A 19,104-nucleotide genomic window follows, 5' to 3' on the forward strand; every position below is an offset into this window, starting at 1 on the left:
CAGAAAGCTGATTAAACTGTTTTGTCAACTTTTGTCACCAATCCAGGCTTTCAAAGCTCATAAGTGATAGACATTCACTACTTGAACTGCTACTGGTGCGATCAACCATAGTTAGAGGATTCTTAGACAATGTAGCCCACATTTCCTTAGCCTTATCCGCGCTTTGTTTGATAGAAGACCAAGTCTGCAGCACTCCTATGCTTCTATTGGCTTTAACTTGCACAAGGTCGTCGTTGTTTGCTGGTCGTTCAACGTCGCTCAGGGATTTACTGAAATGAGCCAGTGAACGTTCTGTATCTTTGTTCAGTTGCTTGTCGTTTGGAAGGCTTTTCGATTTTCCAATCATTCGAGAAATCTAATAAAACAAGAATAAATTTTAGAAAGTTGTCCTTAACCTTAACCAATCCGACCTGTTGGTCTTTAGTTTGATTGTCACTAGGGGCTTCCCCTTCCATTGACACGTCACAGCTGGTTGCAGTGACGTCACCAGAAGAGCGATTTTTCCGGTTTCTTACTATAACCCACGAAACAAACATTGCAATGATAAAAATTATGTTTAACGTTAAAATTGCAACAGTGACGTCAGCGTATGACGTAATTGCTTCATCACATCCGCCTTTGTACAGAGCGTAGTTAATGCTTGGTGCGACGTCAATAGTCGTTACGTCATCATCGTAGGAGCTTGAGAAAAGCTCAAGGGAAGAATCGTCAGTCACAGATGTGGGTGATTCTGTTGCCCCTGTTGTGGTTTTCGGACAATATTTTGAAGATTTGCAGCAGTTTGTGGGAATTTGAAGTAAGCGCCAATCGCTGACGTCATTTGCTCCACAGCAACTGAAGATGTACTGAGGAAAAGTAAGTTAAGTTTAATTCGCTTAATGAAACAATCGTAATAACAAAGTTGCATTGCCACATTCACCTTTTTGCTGGAAATAGCTGCGCAACATTGAGGCGTTATATAAGTTATCAAAACGTCAAGAAAGAAAGCGACTGAAACTTTAATTTGCTAAATTTATTCGTCAGCGATTTTTACAAAGCTTCGTTTTCGGTAAAATCATTTAATGTAAGTCGACAAAAAAATGCATCACTGTACTTAGCCTAAAATACAGAAAGAATAAAAAACAACCGTATATGGAATATGTTACAACTGTTGTTCGCCATCCAATTGTTTTATTTTGTAGCATACCTAATTTAGTTCCATCTATTGGTATTAGGAGGATATTTACCTGATACAACTCTATATTTTGTAGCGAATTTTCCAAATCTTTGGAAGCCTGTATGTTTGCCATATTGGTGTGCAAATTTATTTGAATCATCCCTGTAGCTCCAAGACAAAGAGTAATGGCTACCGCATATAATAACACTGTACCCCAGGTAGCTAAACAGACACTTCTTTTTCGGCATTTCTGGAATCGATTCCCTACGACCCATAGCTCAACAATTAAAAGTACCTACAAAAAATATTTACAAAAGGGGAAACTGTGGAAAGGTATTTTGGATTGTTTGATGGTCGTGGTCAGGGAGTCGAACCGGAACTGAACCCGAACCCGCGAACCGGCTTGAGCGGTTTATTTCATTAAACCCGAACCGGAGTTGAACCCCATATTTTGTTTTGCAGGGGACCCGAACCGGAACCGAACTAGTAAAAATGCAGTCTGTTCAATTTTGTGATTCTGTTCCAGAACAGAATACGCGAGATAAACAATTATGTATAAAAAACAGTGCAGTGTCAAAATTCTTTTAGAGTTTGATAAGATAGATGATAGGTAGAATTAAAACTGCGAATGAAAATTTAAACCGGTTTGGTCCGGATAATTTGCCCGAACCGGAACAAAACCCGAACCCAAAAATATACATTTTTAAAAACCTGAACCGAACCCGAACCCCTAAAAACAAAACAAAGTGAACCCGAACCGATCGAACCTGAACCCATATGACAAGCGGTTCGACTCCCTGGTCGTGGCAAACTCAAGATTAAAAAAACACAGCAAACTTATTTACAGTGCGTGTTTTAAATTTCAAAAACACAAATACCAACCGTAATTGTGAAAAGAATTCCACCACAGGTCAGCAAAAGCAAACTTGATGCTCTTGTGATGTATTTATCATCCAAATGCACGTAGGCCTGATTGAACAACGTCACCACGTTTGTGATGTAATCAAACGCAATTATTTGCGCATCATAAAGTTGTGTTGTCACTCCCCATATTAACTGACAAAGGCTTAGCGAAAACGTCATAATGCAAGTAAAGATGAAAGCCGCAAGTCTGCACTGCAAAATAAGTATAAAATAAGTTTACATATTTTATCAAAAACATAACTACCAGAGAACTTGTATGTATAGAATACATCTTAGTGCAGGCGTTTCAACAATCGCCGTTGTCATCATCAGTGTAGGTTGTCAATCGAGCTAGCACTTTACATATTTGGCAGTTGAGCAAAATTAATGTTTGGCCTATATCTCCAGTTTGGATAGTCTCGTCCAGATGTTTATGGCGGGAAACATCAAACATATCTTTCTGGTAAAGGTATACCCACAACAAAGACTTAATTTTTGTTGTAAAATAATTTGTAACATAGTCTTACCCGATACAAGATTTTCTGCTTACGTTCGCTGGACATCTTTACTTCGTAGTGGACGATTTTTGCATAATTTGCAGAAAGTTTACATGGGTAGCAACGGCCAGTTTTAAACTACCACGTCATAAAGATATAGTGACGTAACAGACCCAATATTGTTGTACAGAAATAGCAGAACTACATCAAAAAAACTGCTTTTAAATAATACATGCTGTTATTTTAAGTGCCGTTTATTTAACAAGCTTCATACTGTAATAGATAGGTAATACTGATAACACCATCACACAAAACACAATCATACAAATCACAGTTCAGTAAAAATGATTTGACACATAGTTTTAGCACTCAATACAACTTGTAGTTTTACTTGTACACAGGCAGCTTTGTACATAATTAGGGCCATGCAATTTTAAACGCATAATATATTTGATGTGTTTAACTTTGTACCAATGACACAGTATCCTTGTCCACTTATATGTAGTGATATTTATTTTTTTAGCCCCACAAAATGTAGTGGTATTTATTTGTGTTCCTTAATATACGTCCTAATTTCACTCATAGCTTTCATAACATCTTTTGTAGTGCTAAGTAGTTTCTGATTTTCTTCCGCAACTAGGGCAGACTTGGTGGTAGCTTTTAGTTCACTCTCCAGGTTCTGTTGACTTTCACCATCTTCCTTCACAACTTCCTCAATGAAATTGGCAGTTTGGAGTTCATTTTTCACTTTTTCTTCAGCATGTTTTGGCATTTTTTCACATTGTGGTGAGTGTTCATTTTCTGATGAAGAAGTTTCAGTGTCATCAGAATATGAGTAAGTGTCATACCCATCTGAATAACAGGCGAAAAATAGACCAAAGTGAAATGAACAGCTAGATTGTCTTCAAATAATTGCGCACTTGGTAAATTTTGGTAACATGTTCATAAAGGTTTGAATGATTCATCCAAACACACACAACTTGTTAAAGCTAATAAAATACCTTTGTGATAAGAAGTACTTTCATCATCATCTGTTGTCGAATCAGATGATGTTGAATCATAATCATCCTCTACTTCAGTAATTTTTGGTAGTTCTTCATAAGAAGCTGCATCATCGCTAAAAATATTGCTAGAGTTTAATTTTTTATGAGATAATATCTACACAAAACATAATTTGAAACAGCTTAGGCAACTGTCAATAAGAGAAAAACTGAACAAAAGTAGGTTATTCCAATTAAGAACAACCTTTTTTGCCAAGCTTTCTCTTTTAACTTAAGCAAGCATGAATTAATATAAAAACATGGTAGCAAAATTTTGACAGCCAGTAAATTTGTAACAAGAATCCACAAATGCTATCAAACATATTTACCTCAACGTACTGTCACTTTCATCAGCTTCCATTTCGCGCTGATACACTTCAGCGATCACTCTGTTTGCAGATTCCAAAATCCTTTCAACTGCCTTTTCAGATTCATTGAGTTTTTCTTCGAGTTGATTTAATTCGTATGAAGCTGACAAAGAAAACACAGATTTACATAAATCACATTCAAAATTATACATTAAACACAAACTACAAGTTTGGAAACGTTTTTGTTTCATGCTAAAATCAATTAGCTATTGTATATGGAACAAATATTTTTCGCAAATGTGGAAAATGTTACAAAAATGGTAACAGAATAGTGAATGATTCCCAGAATCAGGTTACCAGGAAAATCAGTTTGTTTACTATTTAAACACAAACTAGGCACAAGTTTCAAACATAATTCTGCTCAAAATATAATAGTTTTGGGTCATTAGTGTGGTATGTTTTTTATTTAAATGCAAACTATTGGGTATATTGGTATGATCTTCTTGCTATGTCAAGGATATAAATCATTCTCACAGAAGAAAACTTACTGATTTTAGTCTGTTGGTTTCCTCCTTTTCTACGTGAACCATTTGATGCTAGAGGTGACATTATTTTGCTAAAGTGTTGAGTTTGGCTGGTTGTTGTTGGCTAACAAAAATAAAGTTAAAGTTCAAGTCAAGATATCACAAGCGGAAATATAAATGTACACAATTAATCACAAGGAATAACAAATGAGCAAAAACAACTATCAGAAATCTTAGTTATTCCCAAATTAGCATCTAACTGTGAAAGCATAGATTTCCTAAACACAAAGCGTACCTTTTTTCGATTAATTCTGTACATAATATACAGAACATAACCAAAGACACCAAGTGCATAATATGGGACAAGTGTTGCAGCCCATCCTTTTTCCTTTGTTGCTGCAGGTTCTAAAAGTTTTTTTTAAGTTTAAGATAACACAGACAGAAAATACAGATTATCATGCATTTTACTTTCTTGAGGGGTTCCTCGTGGGTTGGGATTTGAACCAAATTGGGATGGTGTATACTCTGGTCGTATAACTGAAATAAAAATAGGTTATTTAACCCATTTAGATGTTGATATTTGAATCATTATGAAGCAAAATAACACAAAGCTGAGTAACACAACACAAAACAGATATTGTTACCAAAACATTTGTTACCAAATTTTTGTAACAGTTACTCAAACATTGGCCTACCTGTTGTTTTAGGTTTTCTGAAGAATGCAGGTATAACAACAGCAACAAAAAGCACAACCACTGCCCCAAAAACAAACATTTGGGTTTTCGTGTAGCCACTCATCTTTGAAATTTAAAAAGCAGACAAGACAATCAACTGCAATAAAAGGATTGCCACTTTAGTTTGTTAATGATACGAGAGCTTCTTCAACAAACGAAGCGATCGATCTATGCAGCTGATAGCAGCAACTTGCAAACAAACAATAATAAATAAAAACTAAAACCCATGTGGTTAATAAATTCTTCTGAGATTTATTAAACAGAACAGCAGTCAATATATTTAAGTTTAAATCTTTATGTGGTGTTTATTTTAGCATAAAAATATGTTTTCCCCATTTAAATTTAAAACATTATTTCACGCATGACTGCCAACACGCTTTTTTGCAGTGACGTAAAGTTCTTTCCCTCTTTTCCTTCACCATGGCTGATTCGGCGCAGGTTTGTACATTTTTGCCTTATTTTACGTTTTATGTTCATCTTTTCGTGTATGTTTATGCACAAGCTGGGCTTATTTTAGTAGTACTTCAATTCTGCGCGAAACAAAAGGATTGTTACAGTAATATCGTTTGATTTAATAAGACTGCTTAACGGGTTAGTTTTATATTTTTTTAACAAATATTACTTTGCACAATTTATTTATAACATAGGCGTGTCAATTATTTAATGATATTAATACTTTGTTATTTTTTTAGATCAATAAATTTGATTCTGATTTGAATTTTGTTGAGTTTTGATTCTTTATTTGAGTTTTGATTCTTTCTTATAAGCTTGATTCTTTAACTTTTTTTAAAGACTCTCTTATGACTTTTAGACTGAGAGAGCGTTCCAGAGGCAACCAACCGTTTTTGTCAACCGCAAGAGGGTCCTAACGGGCGACAAGAAAAAGCTTAGACATGTGAAGAGCATTGGGTTGGGATTTAAGACACCAAGATATGTGAGTTACAAGTTAAAAATGCACAATTGAAGCTAATGTCACAACTATTTATGCCTTGAATTTGCTAAATTTGGATGCAGCCGAAATGAAATTTACGGCATTTCTGCTAAATAATTTAGACCCGAGTTAAAGTAATTGATTCTGATGTTATGAAGTCATATGCTACGTATTTGACAGTACTGATTGCACTGAACAATAATGCTTTCAAAATTTTAGTAGTTGCGAGCAAAACGATTATAGTCTATATTAATGTGTAAAACATGACTCTTTTATAACCCACAGAAGGCATGTTTTATCACTTATTAATTGCTTACACCTTTTACTATGTGTCACCCCTCTTTCTTTATCATTTGGTGCACCAAGTTGCCTTCTGTGGGTTTTTGTTTTAACGACTTGATGATGACAAAAGAAATTGACGAACCATAGACATGTAGTTGTGAGTTTTCCTATGTTAGAAATACACATGTGCTTGGTTGTGTGTGTAAAAGATTCAGCTTTGGCCAAACTACCACAAACTATTTTGTTGCAACCAAATCATTGTAAAAATTCCTGTTTCACCTAAACAAATTTGGCAAATTTAGGCTTCAGTACATATTAAGTCACACTCACCAATACTTACCTGAATTCCACACAAGTTGCAAAAGTGATATTTAAACATACAAATAGAAATCACAATTGCGCTGGAGTAATAAATATGTTAGTGTTGTTCTTTGAAAAGTCTATGCAGAAGTTATAGAGCCCTGACTTTGCTTAAATATTAATGTATTTCAGGCTGTTGAAGGTAATTACATCGACAAGAAGTGCCCTTTCACTGGCAATGTCTTGATTCGAGGTCGAATTCTGACTGGTGCAGTCATCAAACTGAAGATGCAGCGTACAATTGTGATCCGTAGGGATTTCCTGCACTACATCCCAAAGTACAACCGTTTCGAGAAGCGTCACAAAAACATGTCTGTTCATTTGTCTCCATGCTTCAGGTATAACTTTTTTGTTTTAGCTGCATAACAAAATAGTAATGGTCTTCTTGCAGCACTCGCTTTACGTAGTATTGCACTTTTAAAGGTCTTAGAGCCTAAGTGTTTAACAATTGTTTATGTGACTAAATTTCACTTTCTGCGCACACAAAAAAGATATTTGAAGAATGTGATTTGTATGTGATAAGTGAGATTCGTTTTGACAATAAATGCAATTAAATAGGTTCTACCACTGCATGTAAACAAAAAGAAAAGTTGGAAGTTGCATCTGAAATTTTGTTTTGCATACACTTGAAGTTTTTTTCACATGATGCAGTTTGAAAATCACAACTTTTGTGCCATTTTTTAAGCGGGTAATTAATAGGCTATTGGTTTTCAAAGACTGATTTACCCTAGCCTAAATGTTCTATGATGATAATACAGTAATGCAAAATCATGCACTTTCCTACCAATGATATAGTTCAAATATGAGATGTTTTGTCATGTCTAACTATCATCAAATCCTCGCAGGGATGTACAACTTGGTGATTTGGCAACAGTTGGTGAATGCAGACCCCTCAGCAAAACGGTGAAATTCAATGTTATCAAGATCGCAAAGGCCAAGGGAGCAAAGAAACAGTTCTCGAAGTTTTGAACTATGCCTCTGCTCTAAATAAATGAAAAATGTAAACATGCTTTTGTTTATTTGGACCTGCAATGGTTATGACTCCTTTCAAAAAAAGTTTGTCTTGTTAAGGTGGTAGTACCTTAAATCTTAAGGATGGCAGAAATATATGTTTATGATTATAACTTCAATAAAACTATGAAATAATTTCATATTTTTAATGGTGCAACACTTTAGTCACATGAAATATGAAGCATGTCGCTTTTTATATCTATTTGGGCTGTCATTTTCACCATTAAACTTATGAACAGATTTCATATTTCATTTTTGAGGTAATAACCAGAACAATTTAGCCGACTAGAATTACCTGACCTTTCTTCTGCAGTACATTGGGCAAGACCTAATTTTTTTATGGCACTAAGCAGCAATCTTACAAGGATTTCCATTGGATGGGGTATTCAGACTTATACCTGTCAATTGTAGTTGATCAGCAGGCAATACGAAGGGAAATGCTGGTATTTGTGATTTTACCTGGCAATAATTAAAATAGTTTGAAAAACAGGGAGATTTCTGACATAACTGAAAAATACAGATAGTGTCCAAGGATGTTGTGGTACTATGCTTCATACCCACTGGACCCTAACCATTCTGTTGTCTTCAAAACGTCTTGAAACAAAATTTGATGCAGTTTTGCTAAGCAATTGTATTGTATTGACCTCATAACATTAGGTCCTTTTTGGAAAGTGGCATGCATACATGTGCAAGGATAGTTGGCCGAAAATTAAACACAGGTTGAAATTATTAATAAAACAAAGGTTGTTGACAAGCATAGAAATATATTTCTTGCCATGATTGTTATGAACAAAACTTGGCTTAGTAAGAGGTACACCTTGTATGTTCATGACTAAATGCATTTGGTGACATATAAATAAGTGATGTTTTAGTTTTCACTGTGCAATAAAAGCAACTACATACGGACAAAAGCTTCAATGTCAAACAAACTAAAGAACAGTAAAACTAAATCATGTAAAATTTGTTTTTGTCTACATGCATCAAGAACATTTGGGTCAAACAACAGAGAAACGAACTAAAAAATGAACTTGATGCAACATAATAGCAAAGAACACTCAATTAGAAGATTGTGATGTGCTGTGTGAAATTAAATCAGTGTGAAACTCATGTACCACAACATGCATACAAACAATAACAACGTGTGTCAAGGTCAATTCTATGCGAGTAAATGAATCTCATGCTGCCTTCTGTCACCACATAAGATTTCAGTTAAACTGCAGTATCAATTTGCAAAGCCTTGCACTCGTGATTAACAGGATATTGAATTATCCAATACACTAACTAAATTAAACACAGATCAATCCCTGTTACATTACAATTTGAGACTTCATATGCAATTAAGTGGAATTTGTGATTAAATGGAATGATTTGCAGCATAGGAAACTAAAGGTGCCCAACGAGTGGCATTAAATAAAAAGTAGTCTCTTGAAGTTGGTGGAAGCTGATCAGCTGTTTTATGGCTTTGTGAAGACACAAGGTCCTATCCGGTACAAAAAATGTCAGGAAGGAATTTGGTTCAGATCAGTGCTGTATATCGCCATCAAGTGGTATCAAGTCGGATCGTGCGTAGCTTTCGCTCATCCACCAAGACGCACGCGGCCTCATTGGATCCACCGCAGTAGTAGGAAGATGAGAAGACGGTTAATAGTTTGCCATTTTGCTGGACCTTGAACACAAACAAAGGGGACTAATCGGAATAAACAGAAAACGATTTGTTGATGTTTTTAAAGTTCAAAGATTACATAAATCTTCAATACCAAGATCTTGAAACTTAAAATTTCCCTTGAAAGCACTGTTTCAGACGCACTAGATTTTGATGTGTTTCACAACAAACAAGCTGAGATGAACATACCTTTATAACTGGGATTAGCCATAAAGCGCTTATACATACCAGCAATCATATAAGGATCATATGATGGCATGATCAAGCCAATGAGACCGAACAAGCTACAATTTTGCATTGATTAAGAAACTAAACAATATAATTCAAACGTTTTTGATAGTTGTACAATTCGTTGCATACGCAGGCGCAGGTTTTTTTTGAAGGTTTGGTTTGGGTGACCGCTAAGTAGTTTTAAGAGACCGCAAGTGTTTCATTTAAAAACCAAAAAATAGCCATATTAGTTGCAAGTCCAAATTTTGGGAAACCGCTGGAGAAATTTTGGGGGACCGTTTCTGCGCAGGCGTACTGTTTCTGAGGAAAATAACAATTGGAAACCACAGCCCAGAAACATTTCGAACTTACTTTAAAGCCGATCTGTTGCACTTCATGCGCACGGATCACGTGACTAAAGCCATTGTCGAACAGAAAGCGCTCAAGTGCATCAGATGTAAACATGCTGGCTGTGCGGCGACGTTGGTTCGGAACAAATCCGTCTTGCTTCGACAAGCTCTTCATCTCCTCTAGCGGATAATCCTCCATTCTGTTAATACAAGTGTCGGTGTTTAATGAAGATATGTTATCAGGATATTTTTCATTTTGTGTGAGGCCACTTTAGTAAGATTATAGAATCGAGTCGTAAATCAACAACACGAGATGGCGAAAAAAATACTTCCTTAAGCGAAAGCCGAAGGCTACTTTAAGCATGGGAAAATTTAGTCAGGACAGCATTGTACTAAAAGAGCGTTGCGTAAGACGAGTTTTAGTTTTGAAACAAATGTCACAAACATGCATTCGTGCGACACCATGTAAGCTAAGCAATGAGTGATATCTAGTTTGGCTTCTGTTTTATTGTGGTAAAAAAAAACTATTAAAGCATTTTAGTCCTTTTTAAAAAACAAGGTCGAAAACAAAGACTTAAAACTAATCCCTTACATCATCCTTTCAGTTCTTGAATATTACTTATTTTCTTGCAAGCAAAAGACCAATTAACAAATAATTCACATTTAAAAATCTTTCTTTGTTACGTGGACGCACCTGATTGGATCGTTCCACATGAGTTCCCACGCGAGCGGACTTTCGGTTTCGGGATCGGAGAGCGGCCTGGGTACGTCATTGATCGCGTCGATGACGTTGTCGTGCGTGTCCTTGTAGAAGGCGCGGTTGGGAATTCCCCCATGCACCGTGAAAATCTGTGAGTTGTTTGGAAAATGGATTAAGCTTCCAATAAGCACCAACGAATTAAATGTTGTTTCGCAAGGTACATATTTATCGGTTTTTGAATGTGTCAAATATGTGACGTGTTAGCGGGTCCCAGTTAAAAAAGGAAAAGGTAATTGTTTTTCATGCCTAGTTGTTGCTTGCAGACACCGAAGAACAGTCCTGCTCTCTGCCCATATTCACAGTAAGTTATGAATGCAAGAGCTGCAATACGGAATGAAGCCGGCGTTTAAAGCATTTATAGACTGCATAATACGGTGTAGCTGCAGCGCGTTTAGCCATTATCCACCAATTGTGCCATTCACTGTTTTGCCTTCCATAACGTTTCAACGTTGCGCAGCTAATTTCGACTTGGTGATTGTTCAGTGCCATTGTGACGCTATATGTACCAAGCGAAATAAACTCAACTCAACCCAACTCGTTTCCATGTTCTAAGCCAAGAAGTATATGCTATGAAAAAATCGAATGGAAGGGTGTGACTTTGACCGCTTATATGTAAGTAAAATTGGTGATGAGACTCCAAAAACTATTGTATACCATTGCTACAGCGACACACAATTCAACAATAAGAAGTTTACCTTTTTATCCACGACTGCAGCAACGGGTAAAACATCAAAACAAGCGTTGATAGCTTCCCATATCTTCAGACCGTGCGTGTCACCGAACTTTTTAATACATTCGCTTTGAAATGAGAAAGCCACTTGTATATCTCGCAGCTCGTGGTTCCCGCGCACCAGGAAGATTTTGCTCGGACAAAGAATCTTCTGCGAGAGCAGGTAGGCCACCACCTGTGGGCGTAACAGCAAAAAGTTTTTTCTGAAAGGAACTTGGCCGAATGGTTTGGGGCGCCTGACCCATACACAGACATAAAAAACCCTGATCGGGATTCGTCCCCGGGAGTGTCCTGGGTTCGAAACCCGTGAAAAAAAGTTTGTAAATGTCATTTATTTAGACCAGGAACCAGAAACATGCAGCTTTCTGCAGCCTTTAACTTAACGTCCTTACCCTTTTTGTTATGGTTACCCCAAGAAGAAGCTGATCAATTTCATAATAACTTATTGCCCATTCAAAAATCGCCCTTTCTGGAAGTCATTCATAACATTTATAAAGACAAAAACAACAGTTATATAGCGTTCCATTCGATTCCATTGTATTGCCTTGCAATTGCAAATAATAGAATAATAAGTATCTTCAATTGTAAAAAGACCCAGAAATTTACCTCAACCCCATTTGCTCCTCTGTCAACGTAGTCGCCCAAGAAAAGAAACCGGCAAGGTGTTAAAAGCATTCCAACTCTCCACAGAGCTTTCTCAAAGCAGACAAGGTCATGGTAATTGCCGTGAAGGTCACCCAGAATGTATGTAGGCGACTGCAGTTGCAGAACACTGAAAAAGGGTAGGTTTGTGCTGAGAACCAAAACGCTTGAAAAAAGCCGTAACGTAAGACTTTAAACTTTTGATAAGGTAAACATATACACTTGTGGAAATGCTTGGAATACGGGCTAGATTTGGTATCACGACTTAAATGAGCCTGGCGTACTATGATCCAAAACTTTTGGTGGCAACAAACCCCCTATATATTCACTTCGAATCTGTGGAACCTTAAATAAAACATACTGCAAACTTAGATAATACAAGTTGTTTATTTGTTTTAGAAAAAAGTGGATATGACAAGATATGGAATCAGCAGTATTTAAGGGTAAGAGAGAAGAGTTTGCATTTATAAGATAGTGTTTAAGTTTTGCATTTATAAACCTATTACAACCATCCTATAGACATCTTAAAATGTAAAATCTGGTGTACGACCATCCGCCTAAACCAGGGGTTCCCAAACTTTTTTGGTCTGTGGCCCATATGTGTATTTAATAGCGATTCATGGCTCACCATGTGCTGTAAATTTGGGCACAAACAAAAAAACATAAAAATAGGCGAAATGGTTTCTAGCAATTTATTTTAAATAAGATACATACTCCTAAAATTTGGCTACAAGATTAGGAATTTTTTGCAAATATTATGTTTTTCAAAACAAAGCGCATAATATCTACAGCAGTGTTTCTTAACCTTTTTAGCGCTCGTACCCTTCGAGCTTTCATAAAATCTTCTCGTACCCCCGGTCTAAAATAGCCGACGGAAGTTAATAAAACAGTAATAATAGGAATGAACATAATTTTAATAATAGCTATTTATAACTTGCGTGTTGGATACATGCATTAAAACAGTATTGTAAGTAGTACAAAACCAACCCGTTTTAGACATACCAAAGTAACTTGCCTAAATACGGTTTGATTTCACCCTGCATGTCGTACCCCCTGCTTTAGTGCTCCGTACCCCTGGTTAAGAACCCCTGATCTACAGTATAACAAAACAGTAGAATCTGTTCAAATGGCTCTGTGGCCCATTGAAAATGTCTTGGTGGCCTAGTACTGGGTCATGGTCCACAGTTTGGGAACCACTGGTCTAAACCATATCAATGCTGAATTCACTGTGAATGGTTAGAAAGTCTTTTCAATCTAATAGTTTTTACTGCAATGCCAATATTAAAGCTTTTGTATGACTTTTTGCTGGTATACCATTCAAGGTCTTAAAAACATTTCCATGATAAAGAGGTAGGCTGAAGAAATAAAATCGTTATTTTGGTGTGTAGCAAGAATTGCAACAAACCGATTTTCATTTTGCAGAATAGTCTTTGCTTCTCTGCACACTGCAAGCAAACATCTCGCAAGAGCCGACATCTCAACCTCACCCCATGAGAACTCAGACTTGGTACCTAAAATATGCATTAAGTAGTGATAAAAAACTGACAGTGCACACTGTTTGTGCACACTGTTTCAACCTATAAGGTCTCATCATCTGATATTAATGCAAAAAAATGCTACCAGAAATTTTGCTGTATTGGTTACAAAATCCTAACTGTAGTCTATTATTATATCAGTCAATATGCAGCCAAAGTGGATATCCCCGTTACTTGCCTAACAACTCCGGCAAATCGGAGCTGCAATAGAAAAGAATCATCTGTAGAATCACTTGATTATAAAGGACAACAAGTTTTCATTAAACAAAAAAAACATTGTTACCTTTTTGAGCTCTTTCAAAGTATCTGAGCCCATTAAGCATCTCGTTGGCATGGGAACGTTTGTTGAATGCCTGCACGCTGGCCATTCGACCAAACTTCACTTTCTCATTTGGCAACTGAAATGGAGTTTCTAGCAAAGATGTGCTAGCACTCGAACTTACTGCCTGCAGCAAAGATATTAAAAATGATCATAGATGTTTAACCATAAAAATGTTGGGATTAATTATCTACTACATTTTTGTAAAAAGGGTTGACTTTTAAAGAAACCTCTGGTGATCAACAGCAGATTGCAACATACAACCAAGTGAGCACAAAGGCAGTTCACACTGACAAATTGATTGACTTTTTAATTTTAACTGGGAAAAATGCTGATAAAATACTTGAACATATTTGCAAACTGGAAAAAGCAAATAAAGTCATTGGCAATAAATTTTCGATTTGCATTTCCGGTCAAAAAGTATTCAAAGCATACCCCTGTTAAACTTTGCTCTCTGATTTCTGTTACCAATGATTAAGAATACTTAAATATAGCCACCGTAATAACACTGTAACTTTGTTGAGTGGAAAATAGAAAAACAAACCACCATTTACATTTTCTTCAACACCTAGTTCATACAGGGACTTTGCTTCAACAGTGGTTCCAGTTCGTCGAACTTTCACGGAGTGCAGAGCCAGTGTGTACGGCTCATCTTTTATAGGAGGACTGGAAAGTTCAGAATCCAGAGATGCCTGAAGCAGGGACTGGGAAAATGAGGGGGACTCCTCTTCACTGAGAAGAGAATGGGGTTCTAAAAAAAAACAAAATTTGCCAGTTTGCAATTTGTCGCTTATGTTGCATTATTCTTTCTACAAACAGATGTTTGATTTTCTTGTTGTACCTCAGGGGTATAATAACATTAGGTTTATTACATTAGCATTCCACCATTAATTCCTGTGAGTGTCATGTTTCAACATACAGACCCATATTCTATTGTCAGAATTCACAACATCAAAAAGTACATTTCACCTCTTGGCTTTGACCCTTACAAAATGTCGTTACAGGCTATCATATTTCTTGTGACAGTGGTGTAAATATTTAAATATTTATGTACCTGGCCAAACACAAATAGAAACTATTTTGCTGGGTTTTTTTGCTTCTAGACTGGCCTAAAAGATTTTTTGTGTCTAAAAGATACAAGAATTTTATATTTCAAGTTCAGAAGAGAACCTATTTTGTGGCATGCAATGGTAAATTTGTTCAGCATTCTGGCCTAATGCCATTTGAAAGGTATTGTTATCTTGACACCAACATGGTATTTTACACTGTAAACAAAGGAAAAATGTTAAATTTTAACATATACACTCTGGTAGTGTCACAATAGTGTACCCAATTCTAGCTTGAACCGTGTTGTAACAAACAAATTAAAGTCTGTTCAGTGTCAAATAACGTCACACTGAAACTGGCACCAAATTACACCACAGCCACAGTCTACTGAGGAAGTAGTGTCATCACCCACAGAAAGCTGACTACAGACTCAAAACAGTTAAAAATACCAAAACGGAAACTCATCACCTGCTGCATTTGTCAATCCATCTTTAGCTGCGTTGATTTCTAAGGTTTTTCTACGTTTTAGAAGCATCTTGGGACTTGATTTGCCTCTCCTAAATAAAGAAGTTTATGTTCAATATACAAACTTAAGAATTATAAACAAAAACTTCTTGATACATATTGTATTGGGCGTTTGGCATTATTTCATGTTCATCTTTGCAAAGATTAGTAGCTTTGGCCTTGAGGTATAACTGCATGCAAATTATATTGGCATTAGTACAATGGAAAGTGCCTAACCAAAGTTTATTGGCACTATGAAAAGGCATTTTGATGCGATTTTTGATTCTCCTAACATCCTAGATTGTTAAGTTGATTAATGTGTAATGTGGTAAACACACGATTGTATTTGCATACAACTTCTTTATAGTGGTTTCTTTTCAATGTCAGCCCTAAAACTGTTGCCAAAATGCATAAAAAAAGTTAGCATTAACCAGTGGCTTTGTTTTTCTAAGTTTTAGTTTCCAAGTCACTAAGTTTTAGTTAATTTTGCAACAGTTTTAACAAAGTCACAAGACCAAGTTGATTTGGGAAACTTGTAGGCTTGAAGTTGCAGTTGCCACTGTCCCTAATCTAGTCCATGTTGACAATTTGTCATGTAAACATACTCTGGAGATTCTCGATCCCTCTTCAAATTTTTTATCCACGGTTTCTCAAACATTCGGAACAATCCTGAAGTTCCTCTGAATTTCAGCTGACCAACAGTGTCGAGAAACGCATTCAGTGTGAGCTGTTTTTGAACATGATCACCAAATAACCTGTAAACATGGAGAAATACAACTTCATTTTTTTATTTAAACTTTGTTATTCAATTTTTTTACATCCCTAAACAGAACCAGGTACAGTTTGCATTTTTTTATTAGATTCAAGTTAGATAAACCTTTGATACAATACAAAATACAAGCATACAAATGCAAATTGTAGGTATTCAAACAGGGACGTTATGAAATATTAAAGCCAAACACTTGCATACTTGGCTGATTTCTTTGCCTCGGCTATCAATTTGTCTTTTACAATTGTTTCGCCTTTATTCTTTTTGATGTCTGTCATCATTCGACTGAAATAAAAACAATTAGAAACATTTGGGAAGCAAAAATCTTTAAAAAAATGTGGGAAAGGAGCAACAACTATTCTAATTGTATGAAATATATATAACTCTCAAAAAAGTTAAAAAGTCTCACAGAAAATCTTGAAAAGTCAGATTCTCATCCATTGTTCGATCATAAAATCGGAAAATACATCTGCACCTTAAGTATACAAATATTGTTAAGGTTAAGATATTAACAACTTGTTACACACAAAAAAACAACTAACCTGTGCTCTGCCATTTTACCCCCATGTTGTACATGAGGTTGCATGATGGAAATTCCCAAAAGAAACTCATGAAAACACATGAAAGACTGTCTTAGGTCGGACATACAAAATGATCTAAAATGTAACAACATTAAACAATAAAGGAAATGATGTAACAAATAAAAACCACATAATGCACAGAGGGAACAAGATGCATTCACTGGCCAACAAGGGTCAAAATAAAATGAACACAGAACTCACAAGGCATATCACCAGAAATAAATACCTGAAAAAATCCTCTTGTCTCATTTTGTCTGTTTCTCCAATCACCGTCTCACAAAGCCCACTGCAAAAGTTTTCAACACTCATAAAGCAAGAAGGGAAGCTGTACCCAAAAAACTGCTGCTTCAAAAACAACAGTTCATCAGGTTCGAACTGCACAGTGGCCAACAACTGTTCCTGTACTGCTTTGGATATTTTTGCATCCACTTTTTGTTTATGTTCACTGACAAATGATGAAATTCTATTAAGATATTTCTTCCCATTTTGCTCCTTGAAATTGAGTTTTAAGTCATTGAGCTCTGATGTTTCAAACTCCTCTGTTTCAGCGAGATTTTTGCAATTATTTGTCACCGGAGTTGAACTTACAGTCAAATTTTGGTTTAAATCACACAAAGCATCCTTTGGCATTGGATACAAATTTCCTTCTAGGGCAAGTTTCACGTACAGTAATGGCTCAGGTCCATACAAGTTCATACCAGTTCTGTTTGACAGAAATAGTTCCACCATTTCATCAATCTCGGCTAAGGTAAACCATTTATGTGATGTGCCACTGCATATGTTCTCTGTGTCAGCCATCTTGTCGTCATCTTCAATTTGGTCATCCGAAGAAGGACTTTTGATGTCATTTCTCTCAGATGCATAGTCAACAAAGTGTGTTACTAGAATTCGTTCACTGCAGCAGTCGCAATTGTTACAAGAGCAGATCTTGATTTTGTCATTTTTCTCTGTGGTCTGTGTGACGGGAAATCGTGAAATGTTCAAAATTCCTGACGACTCAAAATTGTATCCACCAACTGAAAGCAACACGTCTTTAAGGGCTTCTTCTGCATTTTCCTATAATAAAAAAGTGTTATGCAGAGAATAAAAAAAAGTTAATAAGTCAGATTACTTTGCAAAGCTTGAGATGCTCAGCACCTCTTCAAATTGTTACCGACCTCTTTTGATAGTATACCGACCTCTTTTTATAGATACAGGGAAGTGTAAGTTACAAAAATTAGACATTAAATTAAACCACAAATATTCCAAGATATTTATACCTATCTGTTTGAGAGATTCAGTATCATTTGGAAACATGCAACTATACCCTCTTTCCCCAAATTACCCTAATTAAAACGTTTTAAGATATTGAACCAGACTTTGAGAAGCACTACATTGAAGTGTTTAGGTTTATTATGGATTGCCTTTCGTTTGCATCTTGACCAACAAAAAAACAATGCCTTAAATAATTTCTATACCCTGTTGGATAATCTATGTAAATTAAACAGAGTATTTTTATTTTACTTAGTTAATTTGAGCTACAAACCTTCGGAGAAACCTGTCGAAATGGAAGCCAATACGATTCCTTGCTGGTTTGAATATCCACTGGACGCAAAGCGCATTTGCTATCAGCCTTATTCCACAAAAACACGGCTATGTACATGTTTGGTTCTTGCTACATCGCACATGCGAATTTCGCAGTTGTTCTTTTCAACAAGCTCAAATCAGGATGTTTTGGAAACTTGTTTCCGTTTTTCAAACATTCCTATAGCATTCCTAAGCGGGGGAAATCCCTACCGCAACTGCCGGTCATAGAAATCACACTTATTGGCGCAATTTTTTGAGAAATTTTAATAAACTGCTCAAATTTTTTTTCTAGTTCATGCTCAATTAACGAAAAGCTTGTTATTTTCTTATTATGAATACAAACGCTATTGCCGAAAGTGGAACCCGGGAAGTATTAAACAAATTGTTGAAATTGATGTATAAAATGTAAACATAGACAAATTTGAACGTAAATGAAGACTTCCAAGTTAAAGAATGGGTCAGAAATATCAGTTTATGTCATCCTACTTTTATCTTGGGTAAATTCGGTAAAAACGTTTTTCCACTAAAAATAATTCGAACTGAGTTGACTGGGTCATGACCTTTTTCTGTTCGGTGGAATTTGCGCATACTTTTACAAACTAAAGTAAAAGTGGAACCTGGAACTAAGCAATGTATGTGTCACCCTAACAACAGAAAACACCTCGGTTTGTCACGTCATGGC

The 19,104-nt window shown here is 36.1% G+C and overlaps 4 protein-coding genes across 5 annotated transcripts; 1 reads left to right on the forward strand and 3 right to left on the reverse strand.

Annotated features, from left to right (window-relative positions):
- Window positions 1-34: 34 nt before the first annotated feature.
- On the reverse strand, window positions 35-2,305 carry LOC145214166 (uncharacterized). Its single transcript, XM_080082648.1, has 4 exons — window positions 2,039-2,305; window positions 1,227-1,451; window positions 411-845; window positions 35-355 (listed from the first exon to the last, which is right to left on the reverse strand). Exons 1-4 carry the CDS (start codon window positions 2,237-2,239, stop codon window positions 35-37), a joined length of 1,182 nt encoding a protein of 393 aa, XP_079938774.1. The 5' UTR covers window positions 2,240-2,305.
- Window positions 2,306-2,794: 489 nt separating this feature from the next.
- LOC145214167 (uncharacterized) lies at window positions 2,795-5,327 on the reverse strand. Of its 2 annotated transcripts, none has more exons than XM_080082651.1 (7): window positions 5,124-5,327; window positions 4,897-4,965; window positions 4,724-4,833; window positions 4,453-4,552; window positions 3,926-4,067; window positions 3,558-3,673; window positions 2,795-3,357 (listed from the first exon to the last, which is right to left on the reverse strand). In XM_080082651.1, exons 1-7 carry the CDS (start codon window positions 5,224-5,226, stop codon window positions 3,101-3,103), a joined length of 897 nt encoding a protein of 298 aa, XP_079938777.1. In that variant the 5' UTR covers window positions 5,227-5,327; the 3' UTR covers window positions 2,795-3,100. The 2 variants fall into 2 exon arrangements, with proteins under 2 accessions (XP_079938777.1, XP_079938776.1); XM_080082650.1 differs by having other exon boundaries at window positions 2,795-3,408; window positions 5,124-5,326.
- Window positions 5,328-5,514: 187 nt separating this feature from the next.
- Window positions 5,515-7,740, forward strand: LOC145213702 (small ribosomal subunit protein uS17-like). Its single transcript, XM_080082068.1, has 4 exons — window positions 5,515-5,600; window positions 5,974-6,096; window positions 6,868-7,073; window positions 7,581-7,740. The coding sequence occupies exons 1-4, from the start codon at window positions 5,583-5,585 to the stop codon at window positions 7,702-7,704; spliced, it is 471 nt and encodes a 156-aa protein (XP_079938194.1). The 5' UTR covers window positions 5,515-5,582; the 3' UTR covers window positions 7,705-7,740.
- A 612-nt stretch (window positions 7,741-8,352) lies between these two features.
- Window positions 8,353-18,630, reverse strand: LOC145213701 (uncharacterized). The gene is made up of 15 exons (XM_080082067.1): window positions 18,382-18,630; window positions 17,083-17,912; window positions 16,818-16,931; window positions 16,685-16,750; window positions 16,477-16,560; window positions 16,112-16,261; window positions 15,471-15,559; window positions 14,510-14,706; window positions 13,920-14,082; window positions 13,507-13,612; window positions 12,066-12,231; window positions 11,425-11,634; window positions 10,664-10,818; window positions 9,992-10,169; window positions 8,353-9,412 (listed from the first exon to the last, which is right to left on the reverse strand). Exons 1-15 carry the CDS (start codon window positions 18,496-18,498, stop codon window positions 9,287-9,289), a joined length of 2,751 nt encoding a protein of 916 aa, XP_079938193.1. The 5' UTR covers window positions 18,499-18,630; the 3' UTR covers window positions 8,353-9,286.
- Window positions 18,631-19,104: the final 474 nt, after the last annotated feature.

The sequence above is a fragment of the Phallusia mammillata genome, chromosome 2, assembly GCF_965637545.1.
Source record: "Phallusia mammillata chromosome 2, kaPhaMamm4.hap1.1, whole genome shotgun sequence".
NCBI classification, from domain to species: Eukaryota; Metazoa; Chordata; class Ascidiacea; order Phlebobranchia; family Ascidiidae; genus Phallusia; species Phallusia mammillata.

Coding starts and splice junctions, on each gene's coding strand:
- LOC145214166 (XM_080082648.1), bottom strand. CDS start 2,239: ATGACGTTTTCGCTAAGCCTTTGTCAGTTAATATGGGGAGTGACAACA. Junction 1,452..2,038: donor GAATTCTTTTCACAATTACG/GTTGGTATTTGT, acceptor TATTTTTTGTAG/GTACTTTTAATTGTTGAGCT. Junction 356..410: donor ATCAAACTAAAGACCAACAG/GTCGGATTGGTT, acceptor TTGTTTTATTAG/ATTTCTCGAATGATTGGAAA.
- LOC145214167 (XM_080082650.1), bottom strand. CDS start 5,226: ATGAGTGGCTACACGAAAACCCAAATGTTTGTTTTTGGGGCAGTGGTT. Junction 4,834..4,896: donor ACGAGGAACCCCTCAAGAAA/GTAAAATGCATG, acceptor AAAAACTTTTAG/AACCTGCAGCAACAAAGGAA. Junction 3,674..3,925: donor GAAAGTGACAGTACGTTGAG/GTAAATATGTTT, acceptor CAATATTTTTAG/CGATGATGCAGCTTCTTATG.
- LOC145213702 (XM_080082068.1), top strand. Junction 6,097..6,867: donor GATTTAAGACACCAAGATAT/GTGAGTTACAAG, acceptor AATGTATTTCAG/GCTGTTGAAGGTAATTACAT. Junction 7,074..7,580: donor CATTTGTCTCCATGCTTCAG/GTATAACTTTTT, acceptor AAATCCTCGCAG/GGATGTACAACTTGGTGATT.
- LOC145213701 (XM_080082067.1), bottom strand. CDS start 18,498: ATGTACATAGCCGTGTTTTTGTGGAATAAGGCTGATAGCAAATGCGCT. Junction 10,819..11,424: donor CTGCAGTCGTGGATAAAAAG/GTAAACTTCTTA, acceptor AACAACTCACAG/ATTTTCACGGTGCATGGGGG. Junction 9,413..9,991: donor TGCAACAGATCGGCTTTAAA/GTAAGTTCGAAA, acceptor TTTGTGTTCAAG/GTCCAGCAAAATGGCAAACT.